Here is a 15,389-nt window from a genome sequence, read left to right on the forward strand (position 1 = left end):
GAACAATAAAATTAAAAGGAGATTCGTAACAGTCACTGTCTAAACACCAATGATATTGGTTTATGCCTTTACACAACCATCAGTGTAAACATGATAGTGTAAAGACCCTAACTTGCTGGATCTCAGATGTACAGTATGGAAATGTCATTGAAACCTGTTTCATCTCTAACAGGAGGAAAAACTAGAATCTAATTTGCAGAATCTGTCAACCCTGATGGCACCTACCTACAAGAAGCTTGCACCTGATGCATATAACAACCAGGTATGATGGGGATAAAAAGGAATATGAGCAATCATGGAAATAACCTGATTTTTAACATACTTCCCAATGCTTCAGCCTTGCACCAAACCGTTATATCCATTTCGTGCCAACATTTCTTTGACATCAGCATGAAGACAATTAGAAATGAACAATTCCACTTAAAATGCTCTCACAAGTAAAACTAGCAGGATTTGGTCCACTAGATAGCTATATCAAAACAATAAAATTAATTTGCTCTTCAGCTCCAAAATACAAATTTCTGAATTTAGCATGACTTACCATCCAAACCAGCAAAGCTGCCATGAACACGGTTTGAGATTGGCAACGGTTTGCACTCAAGTCCTGAAGCCACAGTTTCAGTTCTGCTCTCTCAAGAAGCAGATGAATTTAGTTTTTATAAACATGCTTCTAAAGTGAAGTTTTACATTTGAGTACACTCAGCTCTGTATGTACACAAGTGCCTGCACCAACCTTCTTGCATGAGGAGATCGTGTGCGCCTGTTTTCCGTGGATCTGTGTTCTTGGACACCAGCACGTTCAGAGCTTTGACGATGTTCTCGCTGTGGCTGTGTCTTGCCTACATTGCATTACAAAATATCTTTCAGTGAGTTAGACCAAAATGTGACAGCACACCACCTGCAAACAAGTAACTGTTAACCCCCTTTTTCGTTGCTCAGGTTTACTACGGTTAGGAATATTCACAGAATTTACAGTCCCCAAACTTTCAGCATCTACTACAAACTGTGACATTACCCTGCTCTCCTATTGACAGAACTGTACAACTAGCACAAGACAGATTCTCAGAAACAGTAAACTAACACAAAACTGTCCATTATTATCTGCAGTAAAATTCACTCTTTTACTGCATATTTAGTAGCAGCTAGACAGGGTAATCAGACTCAGTGCAGACTTACCCAGTTTCACTTACCTGATCAGATAACATTTGGAGACTCATTATGGAGAAAACTGTGGCTATGTGTCCACTAGCTGTGCTGTGTCCACATATTATCTGTCCAAATATCTGAGAGACATTCTGCAAGAGAAAATGGGAAGAGAAAAAAAAAAAAAAAAAAGAGATGGTGACCAAGAAATCGTTTCTTTGCTTGGGCTGCTTTTCTTTTTCCACAAAAATTCACTAAAGAACTTTTCTCCAAGTAAGCTGTGGTGCTGAAACATTTGCTGAAAACACATGCTTTTACATGTTCCAATTTTTACCTTATGTAGTAAGGCATGTGTATAGCTTGGCTTATTTCATGAGCTTCATGCAGACCTTATATTTGTAGGGAAACTGTACTCAAGATACTGTCAGGGGCTTTAAAGAAAGATGATTGAGTTCTAATTTGTATGATATTGTAAAAGGTTCTAAAATCAAAAAAGCACTAAAATCACATTTGAAATTCCCAGATTTATTCTAATCCAAAATCTGGACCACTTCTGGGTTACAACCCAGAACTGGAAAGAGTCTGTTTCCCAACTGGACTGAACAGATAATTTCAGAGAGCAGCTGCACTGTATAGCTTGATCAGGCAATTATAGTCTGGCTAACATTTCAGATCACTCACATTTAATTCCAAAAAAGTTTAGACAGTTTTCAAGTTTTGTTCTGCTTTTATTTTCAGATTCCAGTGAAGTAAATAATCCAGATTTGAAAAATCAATGAGCAATGTGAGCAAACTAGACATATTTTTAGTGATTTTGAATGAAGACTTGGCAAAGCTTCTAATTTGACCTTAACTTAAAAAGGGATCCATTAAATTCCAGTAAGTGTAGATGTTCTGTGCATTCACTTGAAAGGTTCAGGAATTTCAGCAAAGCATTTTATAACTGTGGTTTCATTTTTAATTTTCTAAATAAAATATGAAGCCATAATTTTTCCAAGGCTTTATCTTCCATTATAAAATCCTTTCTTTTTGTTTAAGGTCTGTTGTTGCATTATGAGTTCTTTGTAAAGCTCCTTAATAATGACTGCATGGGTACAAAGCACTGTCTTGACTGAATTCTCTCTTTTTAGTCAGGGGTTAGATTTGTACTTAAGCTAATGAAATATATGTTTAGCATGCCAAAATATTACAAATCAAAAAGCAAATTATTATTTTTCATTAAGTCATTCTGAAGTCAATTTTCTAAAGGCATTTTCCCTTAATAGCTTGGTATACTTCCAGTCTACACAAACATATCACTCTCAGAGTGCCAGTCATGGAAATCATGCACTGCATTTGTCATGTAAAAACACCAACTCCTGGCAGAAAATCAGGAGCAATACACAAGGAAAAGTATTATTGACTAATCTCACAATCACACCAGAGACTGAAGGTACCAGGGAACAAAGCAGCAAGGAATGAAGCATGGATACAAATCAGCCATCGAATTTCTGTAGTTTATTTGCTTTCAAGATGTGTTGTCACCTCCAAGATGTGAGGGAGACCTGCCCTTTGTCACAGCAGAGCATTCCTTGTGCACTCAGTGTCCTGCAGCACCCAGTGAAACCTGTCCTGTTTCTCCAGATCGAGTATGAACACAGAGCCCCCGAGTGTCGCCTGGGTTTGAAGGAAGGTCGCCCATTCTCAGGGGTCACTGCCTGCCTCGACTTCTGTGCTCATGCTCACAGAGACTTGCACAATATGCAAAATGGGAGTACTCTGGTAAGTCTGGGATGTGTAACAGCCTCCTCACTCCAGCACTCAGCTCGTGGCTTTGATTCATTGTCTCCTCTCCATTTAAATTTATACTGCATAATGCAGATTAGTTAAAAAAAAAAAAAATTAGGCAGTAACTGAGCTAACTTATTACCCCCTACACACATTTTCCTTTCAAATGAATGAGACTTATGGTGTATTAAAGAAAGGTTTAACACAGACCTGGTAAAAGAGGAACTGTGGAGACAATGGAAAGAAGGTCCCAGCAGAGCTGAAATGCCTGTTTCAGTGTTCTTGGCACTAAATGGTTCATATTTATCCTCTTGAAACCCTTCTTCTTCTAACAACTTTGGATTATATTCCTGCTTTGGATGAGCAGAAAGTCTGCAAGTCCATGTATCCTTTACTCTCCTCAGTTCTGATTTCTGGCAGGTGCAGCAGAAGTTCTAAAGAAGATATAAGAAAAGCAAGATGGTTCTCAATGTATATTGGATTATTTCTGTGACAAAACAGTTGGGCCAAACATAGGAAAGAATACTCTTCAGTTCTGAATAATCATAAAGGCTGTGGTTTGAAGCAGCTCCCTAGACTTACAGTGCAGCTCTTACTACAACCAAAGAGAGTATCTGCCTTTTCAATTCAAACTGAATTTTTCTTGTTTCCAGAGTCTGACTAGATTCACAAGTTAATCACCACTAATACAATGTAGATTTCCAGCTGAGCTTTCTTCCCAAATCTGGGACAATGATTTTCCTGCAGAATATGTCCCTATCAGCATCTTTTTCCACAGAGATCCTCCCAATACCTATTCTAGCTAGAACTAATACTACAGGCTTGCTGCATGACAACAGTAACTTCCCTAAATCTTGTTATTTACATTACAGCTACACTGTAGGGGGGTGTGAAGTGTAACACCAGTGTGTTACATTGCACACTCTCTCTAACCAGTAGCTGCCCTATGTGCTGTAGTGAAAGAATCTTCAGGTGAGTACGAAGTCCCAAATTCCACTGCTTTAGCTCTTCAGCCACAGTACAATGGATCACAGAGTTTATTTCACATGAGGGTAATCCCTAACTATACTGTTTATTTCAGCACAAGAAAAAGAAATAGATATCTATACACCTTCTGTTTCTTTTAACACTGTCCAACAAAGTAACGGAGGAAATTATATTTGCAGGCTTGTTGTGATATGCAAAAATTGCACAGAAACTTACAGTTTACAATGAGCTTGCCAGATGCCAGTGCTGACAGTGTCAGGGCAAGGCACAATGCAGAGGTAGAATTTCAGATCTCTGAAACACTTTTCTAACAGGTTTGCACACTGACTAGAGAAGACAATCGTGAAATTGGCCAAACACCAGAAGATGAGCAGCTCCATGTGCTCCCATTATACAAAGTCTCTGATGTGGATGAGTTTGGAAGCACTGAGGGCCAGGAGGAGAAGAAGAAGAACGGCAGCATCCAGGTCCTTACTTCCTTTCGACGAAAAGTAAGGATGCTAGCAGAGCCGGTTAAGACCTGTCGGCAAAGGAAGCTAGAAGCAAAGAAAGCAGCTGCAGAAAAGCTTTCCTCCTTGGAGAATGGGTCTAGCAAAGCTGAGAGAGAGAAGTCTGCTGCAGCACGCAACAAGCAAGGCACCTCTGAAGCAGCAGGTCACGCAAAGCAGCTGGCAGGTAAACACAGGAATCTGAGCGGGGTCAGCAGTGGTAAGCATCCTACAAATCAGGGCCAGTTACAATCAGCCTCAAGAAAACCATTATTTTCAGCCCAAGAACGTACTGAAATAAAAAGGCAAGAGATTTCTTGAAAGCGAGTATCACTATTATATAAATAATAGAGTGCCAAATTTGGTACAACTCCAGAGAAGAAAAAATAAAGAAAAGTTGCAATGAGAAATCCTATACTGTTGGATAGTTAACACTTGTAGAAATCTAGAAACAAACTCTGATTGCCATCCAGTGTATTGTAAAGTATCTTTAAAGCACTAGTAGTGCTAGAAGCCATGAAGAGAAGTATGTAATGCTGCTGCCAAAGAATGACCTACTCGTCACCCCATGCCTGCCACTGTTACAGAGAACCTCCTAATTTCAGGAGATACAAGCACAACCTCTTTACCACTATTTATACTCTCTACCTCCAGACCAAAAGCAAAGCAGGTTTTCCATAGTGGAGTAAGAGTTTATGGCATTTCTCAGCAGCAGATTTGAGAGTCCTGAGCAAAGGAGTTACCAGAACCATTTCATTGTTGCAGCAGTTTTCCCAGAGAGGAAAAAAGCCATACATCCAGGGCCACCCAGAAGGTCACTGAAATACCTAATAAATGAATAGAAGTCAGCTGTCCCATGACCCAGGCAAGGGTTGTGGCCATTAAATGATGCCATTGCACTTTAATGAATAGTATTTTTGCTCTCATGTCTTCAGTTAATGTCACTTATTACTGCACTCTTCTATCAGTGAATGTTGGTTTTAACATACTGCTAGGAACACTTCTTGGAGTCAGTTCTATTCATGTAGATGAGACGAACTATTTATTCTTGGGGAAAAGAAAGTCACTTTGTGCACAGCTGTTTGGGAGCACTTTGATGCTCCATTTCATGGGGTACTTAAAAGATAATTCAACTCTTTGGATTTCGTGCATGTGACTCAGAACAGAATGCACTGTCCTCTTTTCCTCACTGCCACTAGCATCTGATCTTGTTGGATACATGCCAAAAAGGAAGAGTAGCCTTAGTATTTATTCAGCTTCTTAAAGGATGGTGTTTGAGATACGAGAAAGGGAGGGTCTTGTTAATGAATCTACTTATCTTAGAAATTTCATATAATGTATGCAGTTTGTTGGGTGGGTGGTTGGTTGGGTGGTTGGTTGGTTGGTTGGCTGGTTGGTTTGGGGCCTTTTTTTAAAAGCCTGTTTGTTGTGTGGTTGTTTTTTCCTTTTTACGTCTACAGATCTTTTACGTCTTTCAGGACCAGCCACACAACAGCAGCAGCAGCAGCAGCAGCAACATCCACAGCACTCTCTCCCTAACAACCCTCAGTCAAATCCCATTAACTCTTACTCGGGTTCAGGTTCTGCAAATCTCTATGGAAGGTTGCCTAATCCAGCCAGTGCTTATCCAAACTCTTTGTACACTTCAGATCCATATGGAGGGTCCAATCCCATGAACCTCTATACAACCTCATCACAGTCTGCGGGGTCTTATTTGAATTCTTCCAGTCCCATGAACCCTTATTCAGGATCTTTAAGTCAAAATAACCAATATCCCCCCTACCAATGCAATGGAAACATAGCTATGGACAACTGCCCCTCTTACTTGGGCTCCTACTCTTCCCAGCATCAGCACATGGACTTGTATAGTTGCCAGAGCCAAGACCATATGTCTAAACTAAGTCTACCACCCATTCAAACATTATACCAGCATAGGTTTGGGAATAACCAGAGTTTTGGTCCCAAGTACTTGAATTATGGAAACCAAAATATGCAGGTAGACTCCTTCAGTAATTGCACCATTAGACCAAATTTACACCACGTAGGGTCATTTTCCTCTTACTCAACCCATGAGGCCAATGGCCATTTTATGGAGGTTGCCTCAAGGTTAAAATCTAATCTGAGTAATCCAAGCATGGACTATGCCTCCATGAGTAAAACAGGTGAACATCATCACATTCAACCCTCTCCACATTTATCACATGACTACCATTCTGCTCCAAGTATGTTTAGTGGTCCTCCTAATTCACTGCATCTCCAAAATAAGGATAATGAGATTATTTCACATGCAGTTAATGGTTTGTCTAACATGCTTCCAGGTCAAAATCATGACAGGACTACTCCCCAGGGTGGTTTAGATAAAACTGACGTGCTGAATCCAGAAAAAGCAGAGGATCCTGATGAAGTCTGGTCAGATAGTGAGCAGAACTTTCTGGATCCAGAAATTGGAGGAGTGGCAGTTGCTCCATCTCATGGGTCAATTCTCATAGAGTGTGCAAAACGCGAGCTCCACGCAACGACTCCCTTAAAAAATCCCAACAGGAACCATCCCACCAGAATATCCCTTGTATTTTACCAGCACAAGAGCATGAATGAGCCAAAACATGGTCTGGCTCTGTGGGAGGCAAAGATGGCTGAGAAGGCAAGAGAGAAAGAAGAGGAATGTGAGAAGTATGGCCCAGACTACGTGCCTCAGAAATCCTATGGCAAAAAAGCCAAGCGGGAGCCTGCGGAGTCCCACGAGCCCTCTGAGCCAACGTACCTGCGCTTCATCAAGTCCCTGGCACAAAGGACACTGTCGGTCACCACGGACTCCACCGTTACTACATCTCCATATGCCTTTACACGGGTTACAGGGCCTTACAACCGATATATCTGACTTCACACCTTGGTTGGTTACCTCATTTGAAAAAACACCTTGTCACTAGGGTAGTAGTGCTTTAGGTTTCGTGGACAGAACTCATCGGTTGAAAAAGCCTCAGCACACCAGCAAAAAGAGGTGAATCTCACTAGAGCATGTGTTTTCCACTGATTTTTAAGTGGTCACAGATGGCATGTAGGAAACAAGACCAAAGCATCCTATGCAAAAACAAACAAACAATAAAACAGAAGAAGAAAATAAAAGGAAAGCAAAAAGGAGAGAACACAACAAAAAGCATTTCACAAGTTACATTGGAAAACACTGGCTCTATTACTGAAAGAGATAATCTGCAAATGGAATTTTTTTTTTCCTTACAGTTTTGCACATCTGTGGCCACTTTTAATGTCATCAAGTTTGCATAGTCATGGAACAGGAGCAAAAAAAAAAAAAAACCCTAAAAAATAATACTGTAGTATTACAACTGCAGGAATCTTAAAATAACATCTGGTGCTGAATCTATGATGTACTGAAATACTGGAATTATGGCTTTTTAACATGCAGTTTTTACTGTAATCTTAATAGTCTTTTGATTTTATTTAACAAAGTAGGTAAGTATAAGACAAATAGACAGCAAAACACTGAATTTGTTTGAATATTCTAAAACCATGGTGCTATCTAAGAGAATGGTGTCTTTATTTTATCAGTCAAACAGTTAATGCCTTTATAACAAAATGTCAATGATATAGTCAAATGTTCTTCAGCAACTGGGAGGACCTTTTCATTCATGTATGTATTGAAGTTACCTGGTGTTAAAATAAGCTTACTTTTTAACATATGGGAATTACAAAGACCTCTGGATTTTGCTCATCCAGTCAAGTCCTAGAAAAGGACAATAAAAGAGAGAGATATTTTTTTTTAAATAGTGTTTCGAAAGCACTTTGTCTACCTAAGCTTGGCAACTTGAACAATGCTAAGGTACTAAGACATTAAAAAAAAAAAAAAAGAAGAGTTTACTTTGATTTTAAAATACAAAGATAATTTTTTTAAACTAAAAAAGCTTTTAAATACTTTTGGTTTAGCCATGCATCAGCTAGTGGGCTACATATCCATTTTTAATACAGTCAGTTATAGTAAAAATGGGGCTTACTGGATATAAGGGAATACTTAAGTACACAAAACACATTTTTTCTGGTGCTCATCTCACACAGCTATACTGTAAACTGTTTTCTACAATTATTATGACAAGTTCATTGCTCAAATATGTACAGTTTTAAGGAAATAATTTTATATTAACCACAGGTAATAATTAGCAGCATGCAACAAACTACACCTAGTTAGCTTGGGCTTCTGCTGTTTCTAGAGATCTTCGTGCTCCCATTATGGAATGGCAGAACTGCTTCTGTGTTGATAATTATGTACATTGTGGTGCAAGTCATTTCTCGGTGCAAGTGGCCTCTTTTCCAGAAAGACAGAGCAGACTGATGCCTACATAAGATGAATGAAACAGGGTTAGTTCTGTGCGATTCCGTTGATTAATAAAAAAAAAAAAATAGGCAGCTGGCTTGCTGTGGTGGTTTTAAATCAATAATTTCTATTAAAAATAAAAAAAAAAAAAGCAGGAGAGTTGTATAGTAAATCAAATTGTAAACAAAACTTTTTTTAACGCAATGCTTTAGTATTTTAGTACTGTAAAAATATTAAATCTATATATATTTGGGTTTTGAGCTGAATTCACATCATGGTGCTACTCAGCCTGCTACAAATATATCATAATGTGAGCTAAAAATACATTAAAAGGTTTGAGTGATGTTCCTACTTGTCATATACCTCAACACTAGTTTGGCAATAGGATATTGAACTGAGTGTGAAAGTTTATATATTGTATACCATCTTTTTCCCCCCAATAGCCTTTGAAAAAAACAAACAAAAAACTAAACAAAAAAAACTCTCGATACTTGACATTTTAGCAAGTATAACTTGAACTTCAACTCTTTTTTTTTTCTTTTTTTTTTTTTCTTTTTTTATTTTTGGTTCTAAAAATTCAGGGATATTTCAGCTCATGTTCTCCTATGCCAACGTGTCATCTGTGTGTATGTAAAGCTGTTGTAGGTTAAATATATTATTCTTGGGGTTTTTGTGTTTTTTGGTTTTTTTCAGGGATTTAATGTTTTTCTTTTGAATCCCTTCTCTTATTTTTCTTGTACATGTATTGTGTAACTAAAACTAATTTTGTAAATTTGTTAGCTCTTTATTGTAACAGAAGTGTTTAAGAGATTTAGAATGTTTTGACTGTTTCAAATGATTAAACAAAAAGAAAGTAGAATGCACTGAGCTGATTAAAGGGAAAAATGTAAGTCAGGGGTTTGGCAAGTGACTGTTTGCTAGAGTTGTTCAAGTCACTCTCTAAACAAGGCTTCTTAAATACTGTAATGAATAAAATAAAATAAAATATAAAAAGGTACAGTCTGTACAAGGGCTTCCCTAAACATGCAAACCTCCATGTCCCAGCTATATCTTGTGCAATATACTGTAAGATTAAGTTTGGTCGAAATAAATTCTATCCAACAGAATCACAACCTAACTCAAGTAAATCAAAGGAGGCCTTTGGGTTTAATGGTCAAGTATTTATTATGACAATTTTGTTTTTTCTCAGTCTGTGACTTTATCCACTCACTGAAACAAAAGTTTTGCCTTTTTGAAAAAAACAAATGATGGTTATATGTCAGATTGAGTAAATCATTATATATCTTCATCTTTTGGTGATTTTTTTTTTTTTTTTTTTAAATCCTATATAATTCACTTAATCCATAGTAGATGTTTGGTTAATATACCATGCACCGTCATTTGCCAAACTGCTGGCAGCAGGAGCAGGAATCTTAGTTGGTGAATCAGTTTTGTATTGTAAATACCTGAGCTGTAATTTTTGGTGTACAGAACCCTGCCTCAGTTGGAATGAATGACAAAGCAGACAGAGTTGCTTGTATAGGATTATCAGGTTGACTATAGCCATACTTGAAGATGCTTCTGAGAGTTGTCAACTTTACTTGAATGAATTTTTCATCTTGATTGACGCACAGCAGTAAAAAGTTCACTTCTAAAGCTAGTGGTTAAGTTGTGTAGGAAACTTTAGCAGTTTGACACTAAGGTAATGAACTTCTGTGTGCATTTTCTATGCTTATGTTCTACTTTTTTTTTACGTTAGTTTCATTCATTTTCATGAGATGTTTGGTATGTCTATAAAAAGAATCCGAGGATGGTTATAAATACTGTAAGTATTGTAATGTAATGCAGGTTATTTGAAAGCTGTTTATTATTATATCATTCCTGATAACGCTGAGATGTGGGTGTTTTTAATAAAATTTATATTTATTTAATGCACTCTAAGTCTGTCTTGCAGAAACTTGTCTTTCCTTGTCATTTCTACCAGCTAACAACAGAGCAGGCATCATGCTCAAACAAAGTGCATCACTAGGGACTCCAAAACAGGAAGCCTCAGCCTCATATTTATTCCTAGTTGTGCTTTGACTCTTACCTCTAAGAGGTTGGGACACAGGCTGCTGAGCCCAGGCTACTGCTCCATAAAATCTGTGTTTACAGGAAAGGAGGGAGGCATTTTTATGGGCAGGAAGAGACAGTAGGTTAAGAACTTTTCTACTTTATTTCAAATCACTCCCAAATGGTGGGAAGCTCCAAAAAATAGCATTGTGCCAGGGGAGGGTTAGATTGGAAGTTAGGAAAAATTCCATCACCAAGAGGGTTGTAAGATTGGAAAAGGCTGTCCCGGGAAGTGGTTGAGTCACCATCCCTAGAGCTATTCAAAAGACCTGTACATGTGGCACCTGGGGACATGGTTTAGTGGTGGACTTGGCAGTGTAGGTTTACTGTTGGACTTAATGACCTTAAAGTTTCTTTTCCAACCTAAATTATTCTGTGAGCAAGAAAAACCCCAAAACTATAAAAGCCAAAAACCACAGGTATAATCTAAATCACTCAGAAGCTAGAGAAAAGCAGAAGCAATAAGAAAGTGTGTCTGAATAAATACCAGGACATACATTCTTGGAGGCATCACACAAAAGCTTGTTCTCCTGGTCCCTTTGTTTAACTTCAGGGGGGATATCAGGACTGAATTCTGAAATAGCCTATTCTGAGGGGAAAGGCAGAAATTGCTCTCTCCACAGTTACAAAATGTTTCTGTGACAATTGCAAGAATTCTCAAGCTTCCTCTTTTAAGAGCCTGAGTTTGTGCCAGCACTGGTCACCCCATCCATCAACACTGCACACCTTGCTATGCACATTCAGATCACTCAGTGTCTTGGGAATGTGGCAAAAACTCAGCACTCGGTAATGTTCCCCCCAGCTCTCAGTGTATTCCCAGATGGGAATGTCTTGAGACAGGCCAGCACCCTGCAGCAGCCAAATGTTGCTCTTTTCTGTGCACAGATGCACTTTCCTGCATCAGACAGCTGAACAGATGGATGCACTGGCTTTGACAGAGCTCTCACAGCCCTTTAGCCTTCCTTGGAAAAGAATCCTGCCATTAATGAACATCCCCACTGGATGCCTTTCAGCATAATTTCTTCAGTGCCTTTCCAGAGATCTCCTTCCAGAGGTGCAAACATGGCACGATGTGCTCATAGCCAAGACCACAGAGAAGTTAAACCAGACCTTCCCATGGCTCTTCCTGAGACTTGGGCAGTTTGCTCCTGTGCCCCAGGGGGCTGTGACAAGGCACCGCTCACCATCACCAGCCAAACCACTGGCAGTAGCCCCCATACAGTGGTTACAGCTGGGAATGCCCAGCTAAGCACCCAAGTAGCTTCTGCCTCACCTTTTCTCTTCACTTCCCTGTCTGTTCTGTCATTTCCCACCTTTTGATATCTCACAGGACAATGCAGCTTTATAATGGGAATGACTGCAAAGCCTGTGGTGGCAAGCCAAACCAGGGTGAACAAACCCCAAGTAAAAATTAAGAGCAACAGACAATTATGCTCAGACATATGGAAAAGTATTCAACACAAAAAAGATGAAAGTAAGAACACAACAGTTTCCCTTGGAGAAGCAAAGCAACTTACAGAAAGCTGGGATTAAGTCATGGGCAATGGTGGTTTGTCAAGAAACTATTTCATTTGGTCATCATGCACATTTTCAACACACTTTCAAATAGAAAAAAATTTAGAAAAGCCCAAATCTTTTCACTCAAGTTAAGCTCTAAGCAGAGGAACAAGATCTTGGATTTAAACATGAGCCCTGTGGTTTACCCTGCCTGCAAAACTGAACCTATAGAAAAGCACGTTCTCTTGCCCTTAGCTGTTCCCAAGAGCAAGGCCCTGCCAGCAGAGCTCTCCACTACTTCTACACTTGTGTGACAAGTGCCACCCCAAACCTGCAAAGGCTTGCTGGTAATCCAGCAGCACTGATACTAAAATTGGCACATGTCATCTCAGCAGCAAACTAATACTCTGCTACTTAATTGACACAGTAACATTTCTTTTTCCTGAAAAAGATGCATCTGTCAAGTTCCTGTTACACTGTTTACCTAATGCAGACACAATTAATAATTTTGAGGCATGTTTTGTCTGAGAGAACTGATGGTTTCACCCCCACCAACCCATGAGCCACAATGACCACTCTCCTTGCATCACTCTGAGACACTCTGCTTTCCAACTATGCTTATGCATTGTGAGTCCATTTACTATGACCTGTAAATGATCCCCTAAATTAATTTAATTAGGGAAAACATTGTGCTAGGAGAAATTCTTGCAGAACTTGGGAGATAAGTCAGCTCTATGTTTTATTTGTCTCAGCTCTAACCAGCAAAGGGAGTATCTGTCATTAGGAGAGAAAGTTCTGGTGATTTAAAGAAACAAAAAATGCTCATTATTAGAGGGAAGAAAAATCTTGCACTGGGGGCAAGAACATGAGAAAGAAGAAGAGGTCTGTTCAAGATCTACTGCTGTCCTTTCCACTGGGAGAACATTGAAGCTGGAAGCTGCTTACTTGACTTGGATGTTGCAACATGGGGCAGTTAAGCCCCAGACAAACACCACAGTCACTGCAGCAGAGTGGGGGGCCAGGGGCCCCGTCCATACAAAGGAATACAAAAGAAGGATCCCCAGATGCTAGGCCATGGAGAAGGGAATGGCATACCTTCTACAACATACTGTAAAAACATCCCCAAAGATTTTCTATTTACAAATCTCTTTACTCTTGACTTTAAAAAGTGTCCTTCCTTGCAAGTTTGTGAGAATAAGGCACATTCTTTCTCCCTCAAAACCATTTTTGCCATTAGTTCAGGTGTTTGGAGTACTCACAACCTTGGCACTCAGGTCCTCCATGTCTGAACAGATTCAGATAATCATCATTCTAAAATGCTTGAAGTACTCAGGGTACACACAAACACATCCCATCAACCCCCTCCATCCCACATCACAATGAAACACTTCCCACCATTATATGAAGGAGTGAGGGAAGCCTGCTGTTCTGTGTCCTTTTAAGATGGGGTTTAATCCTCAGTGTTAAAACCAGTGCCACCCTCTTTTTTCCTGGTCTCTGCAGAAGCAGAACATCACTGCTGGAGGCAGCCACAGTGGAGGGTTTGCAGGGATTTTTCTTTTTACAACCCATTTCTCCCACTCAAGACTTGCTTCAACTACCACATTAAATACTTCATCTTCATAATATTTCACACAAGGAAAACCATCCCAGGGTAGGTACATTTCCTCCTAACATCATGGCAACACAGCTGTACACTCCTAAATCACAGCAGAAAAGCCCTCCTGGCATAAGCAGCTTGGGATTGTGGTTCAGTTTCCTTTTAGTTTCCACTGCATTAGCAACTGGAACCTCATTGCACTTTCAGGCATAATCATCTTCCTCTTATTTTTCTGCTCCTGTTGTGATTATTTGTAAAAATGACAGCACCATTATCTTCTTGTATCTAAGGCCTCATACAGACCACTTTGGTAAAGAGATTTAACTGGAGGGGATAGCTTGAAGTGCAGTCTGCTCTGAAAAGGGCTGGGTAAAGTGGCATCCTGGGGCTCCCAGTCTGCATTTCAATTATTGTTGTAGGCCAATGTGCCTGATTTGGATAGGGGGGGTGGCATTTCCCCCCATCTATTCCTCCCCAAACAGATGCAACAGATCTCCTCTGACTGGCCCTTCTCCGCACCTGTGTAGTCCTGGCTCTGTTAACATTTGCACAGGCACAAAGCTGGTCAGATGGCAGCAATCCAGTTCTAATTAATGGGAGCAAATGGTTTGCTATAAACAGAGGAAGGGCTGGCATTAGGGAAGGTGACAGATGTCAAGCAAAGGGAAAACATCTATTAGCTGTTCAATCCTCCACTGCAACCCCAGTGCATTTGTTTTGCATGACAGCCCTTCAGTTCAGGCCCCGGTTTAAAACATCCAGACTCCAATTATTTGATCTGTATTAGAATATTTGTAGCATCCACACAGCCTTCCTAAGACAGGATACTGGAAGAGATTATATTATGTATAAGGCAGAATTTTAAAACCTCAGGCTTGCCTGCTTTTCAGGAATTTATACAGTCTTATAATCAGTAACCCCGGAAAATCTGCACTCTGTCTCTTCTGTGAACACTCTCCATACCAGAAGCAAGCAAGCATTTTTCAGAGGGCTGCAGTTCACAGGCATTTATTCTCCCAGTGCTTAAGATGAAAATAATTGCTCATTTGCATGAAAGAATTCCAGTACCTCTGGAACAGGATGCAACCAAGAGCAGCCTGTTTGCACCTTGCCCCAGCTCCTGCAGGAGCCTTTGGCAAGCTGCAGAAACTCCTCAGCTGAGCTGCTCCAGGGAAAACAGTGACCAAGTCCCTGGCACAGTGCTCATGCATTGCAGAGGACACTCTGGGCTCTTCTTGCCCACAAAGCCATGCATTGTGAAGAAATACTAGCACAGAGGAAAGTCATCTGTATTAAGACAATGCCGCTGTGAGGGGATGCCAGGTGATACCAGCCAAATCAAAGCAGTACAGGGAGGAGAAGGAAGACTGACAGTTCCTGGAGCACTCAAATTGCCAGGCACAAAGCCCAGCCACATAAGGTGACAAGACAAAGGTGAGCCTCTCTCACAGGACTATCGAGACAACATTTAGATCTGTTCTCTTGGTAATTT

The 15,389-nt window shown here is 39.9% G+C and overlaps 1 protein-coding gene across 1 annotated transcript in view; it reads left to right on the plus strand.

Annotated features, from left to right (window-relative positions):
* The window catches only part of TET2 (tet methylcytosine dioxygenase 2), a 71,012-nt gene extending 61,058 nt beyond the window's left edge, over nt 1-9,954 (plus strand). The window contains exons 7-10 of the mRNA XM_058837925.1: nt 173-262; nt 2,767-2,904; nt 4,212-4,572; nt 5,846-9,954. Coding sequence (XP_058693908.1) covers nt 173-262; nt 2,767-2,904; nt 4,212-4,572; nt 5,846-7,263 — 2,007 coding nt within the window. The 3' untranslated portion in view covers nt 7,264-9,954. The remainder of the gene's footprint in view (nt 1-172; nt 263-2,766; nt 2,905-4,211; nt 4,573-5,845) is intronic.
* The last annotated feature ends 5,435 nt before the right edge of the window (nt 9,955-15,389 follow it).

Source organism: Poecile atricapillus, chromosome 4 (genome assembly GCF_030490865.1).
Source record: "Poecile atricapillus isolate bPoeAtr1 chromosome 4, bPoeAtr1.hap1, whole genome shotgun sequence".
NCBI lineage: Eukaryota > Metazoa > Chordata > Aves > Passeriformes > Paridae > Poecile > Poecile atricapillus.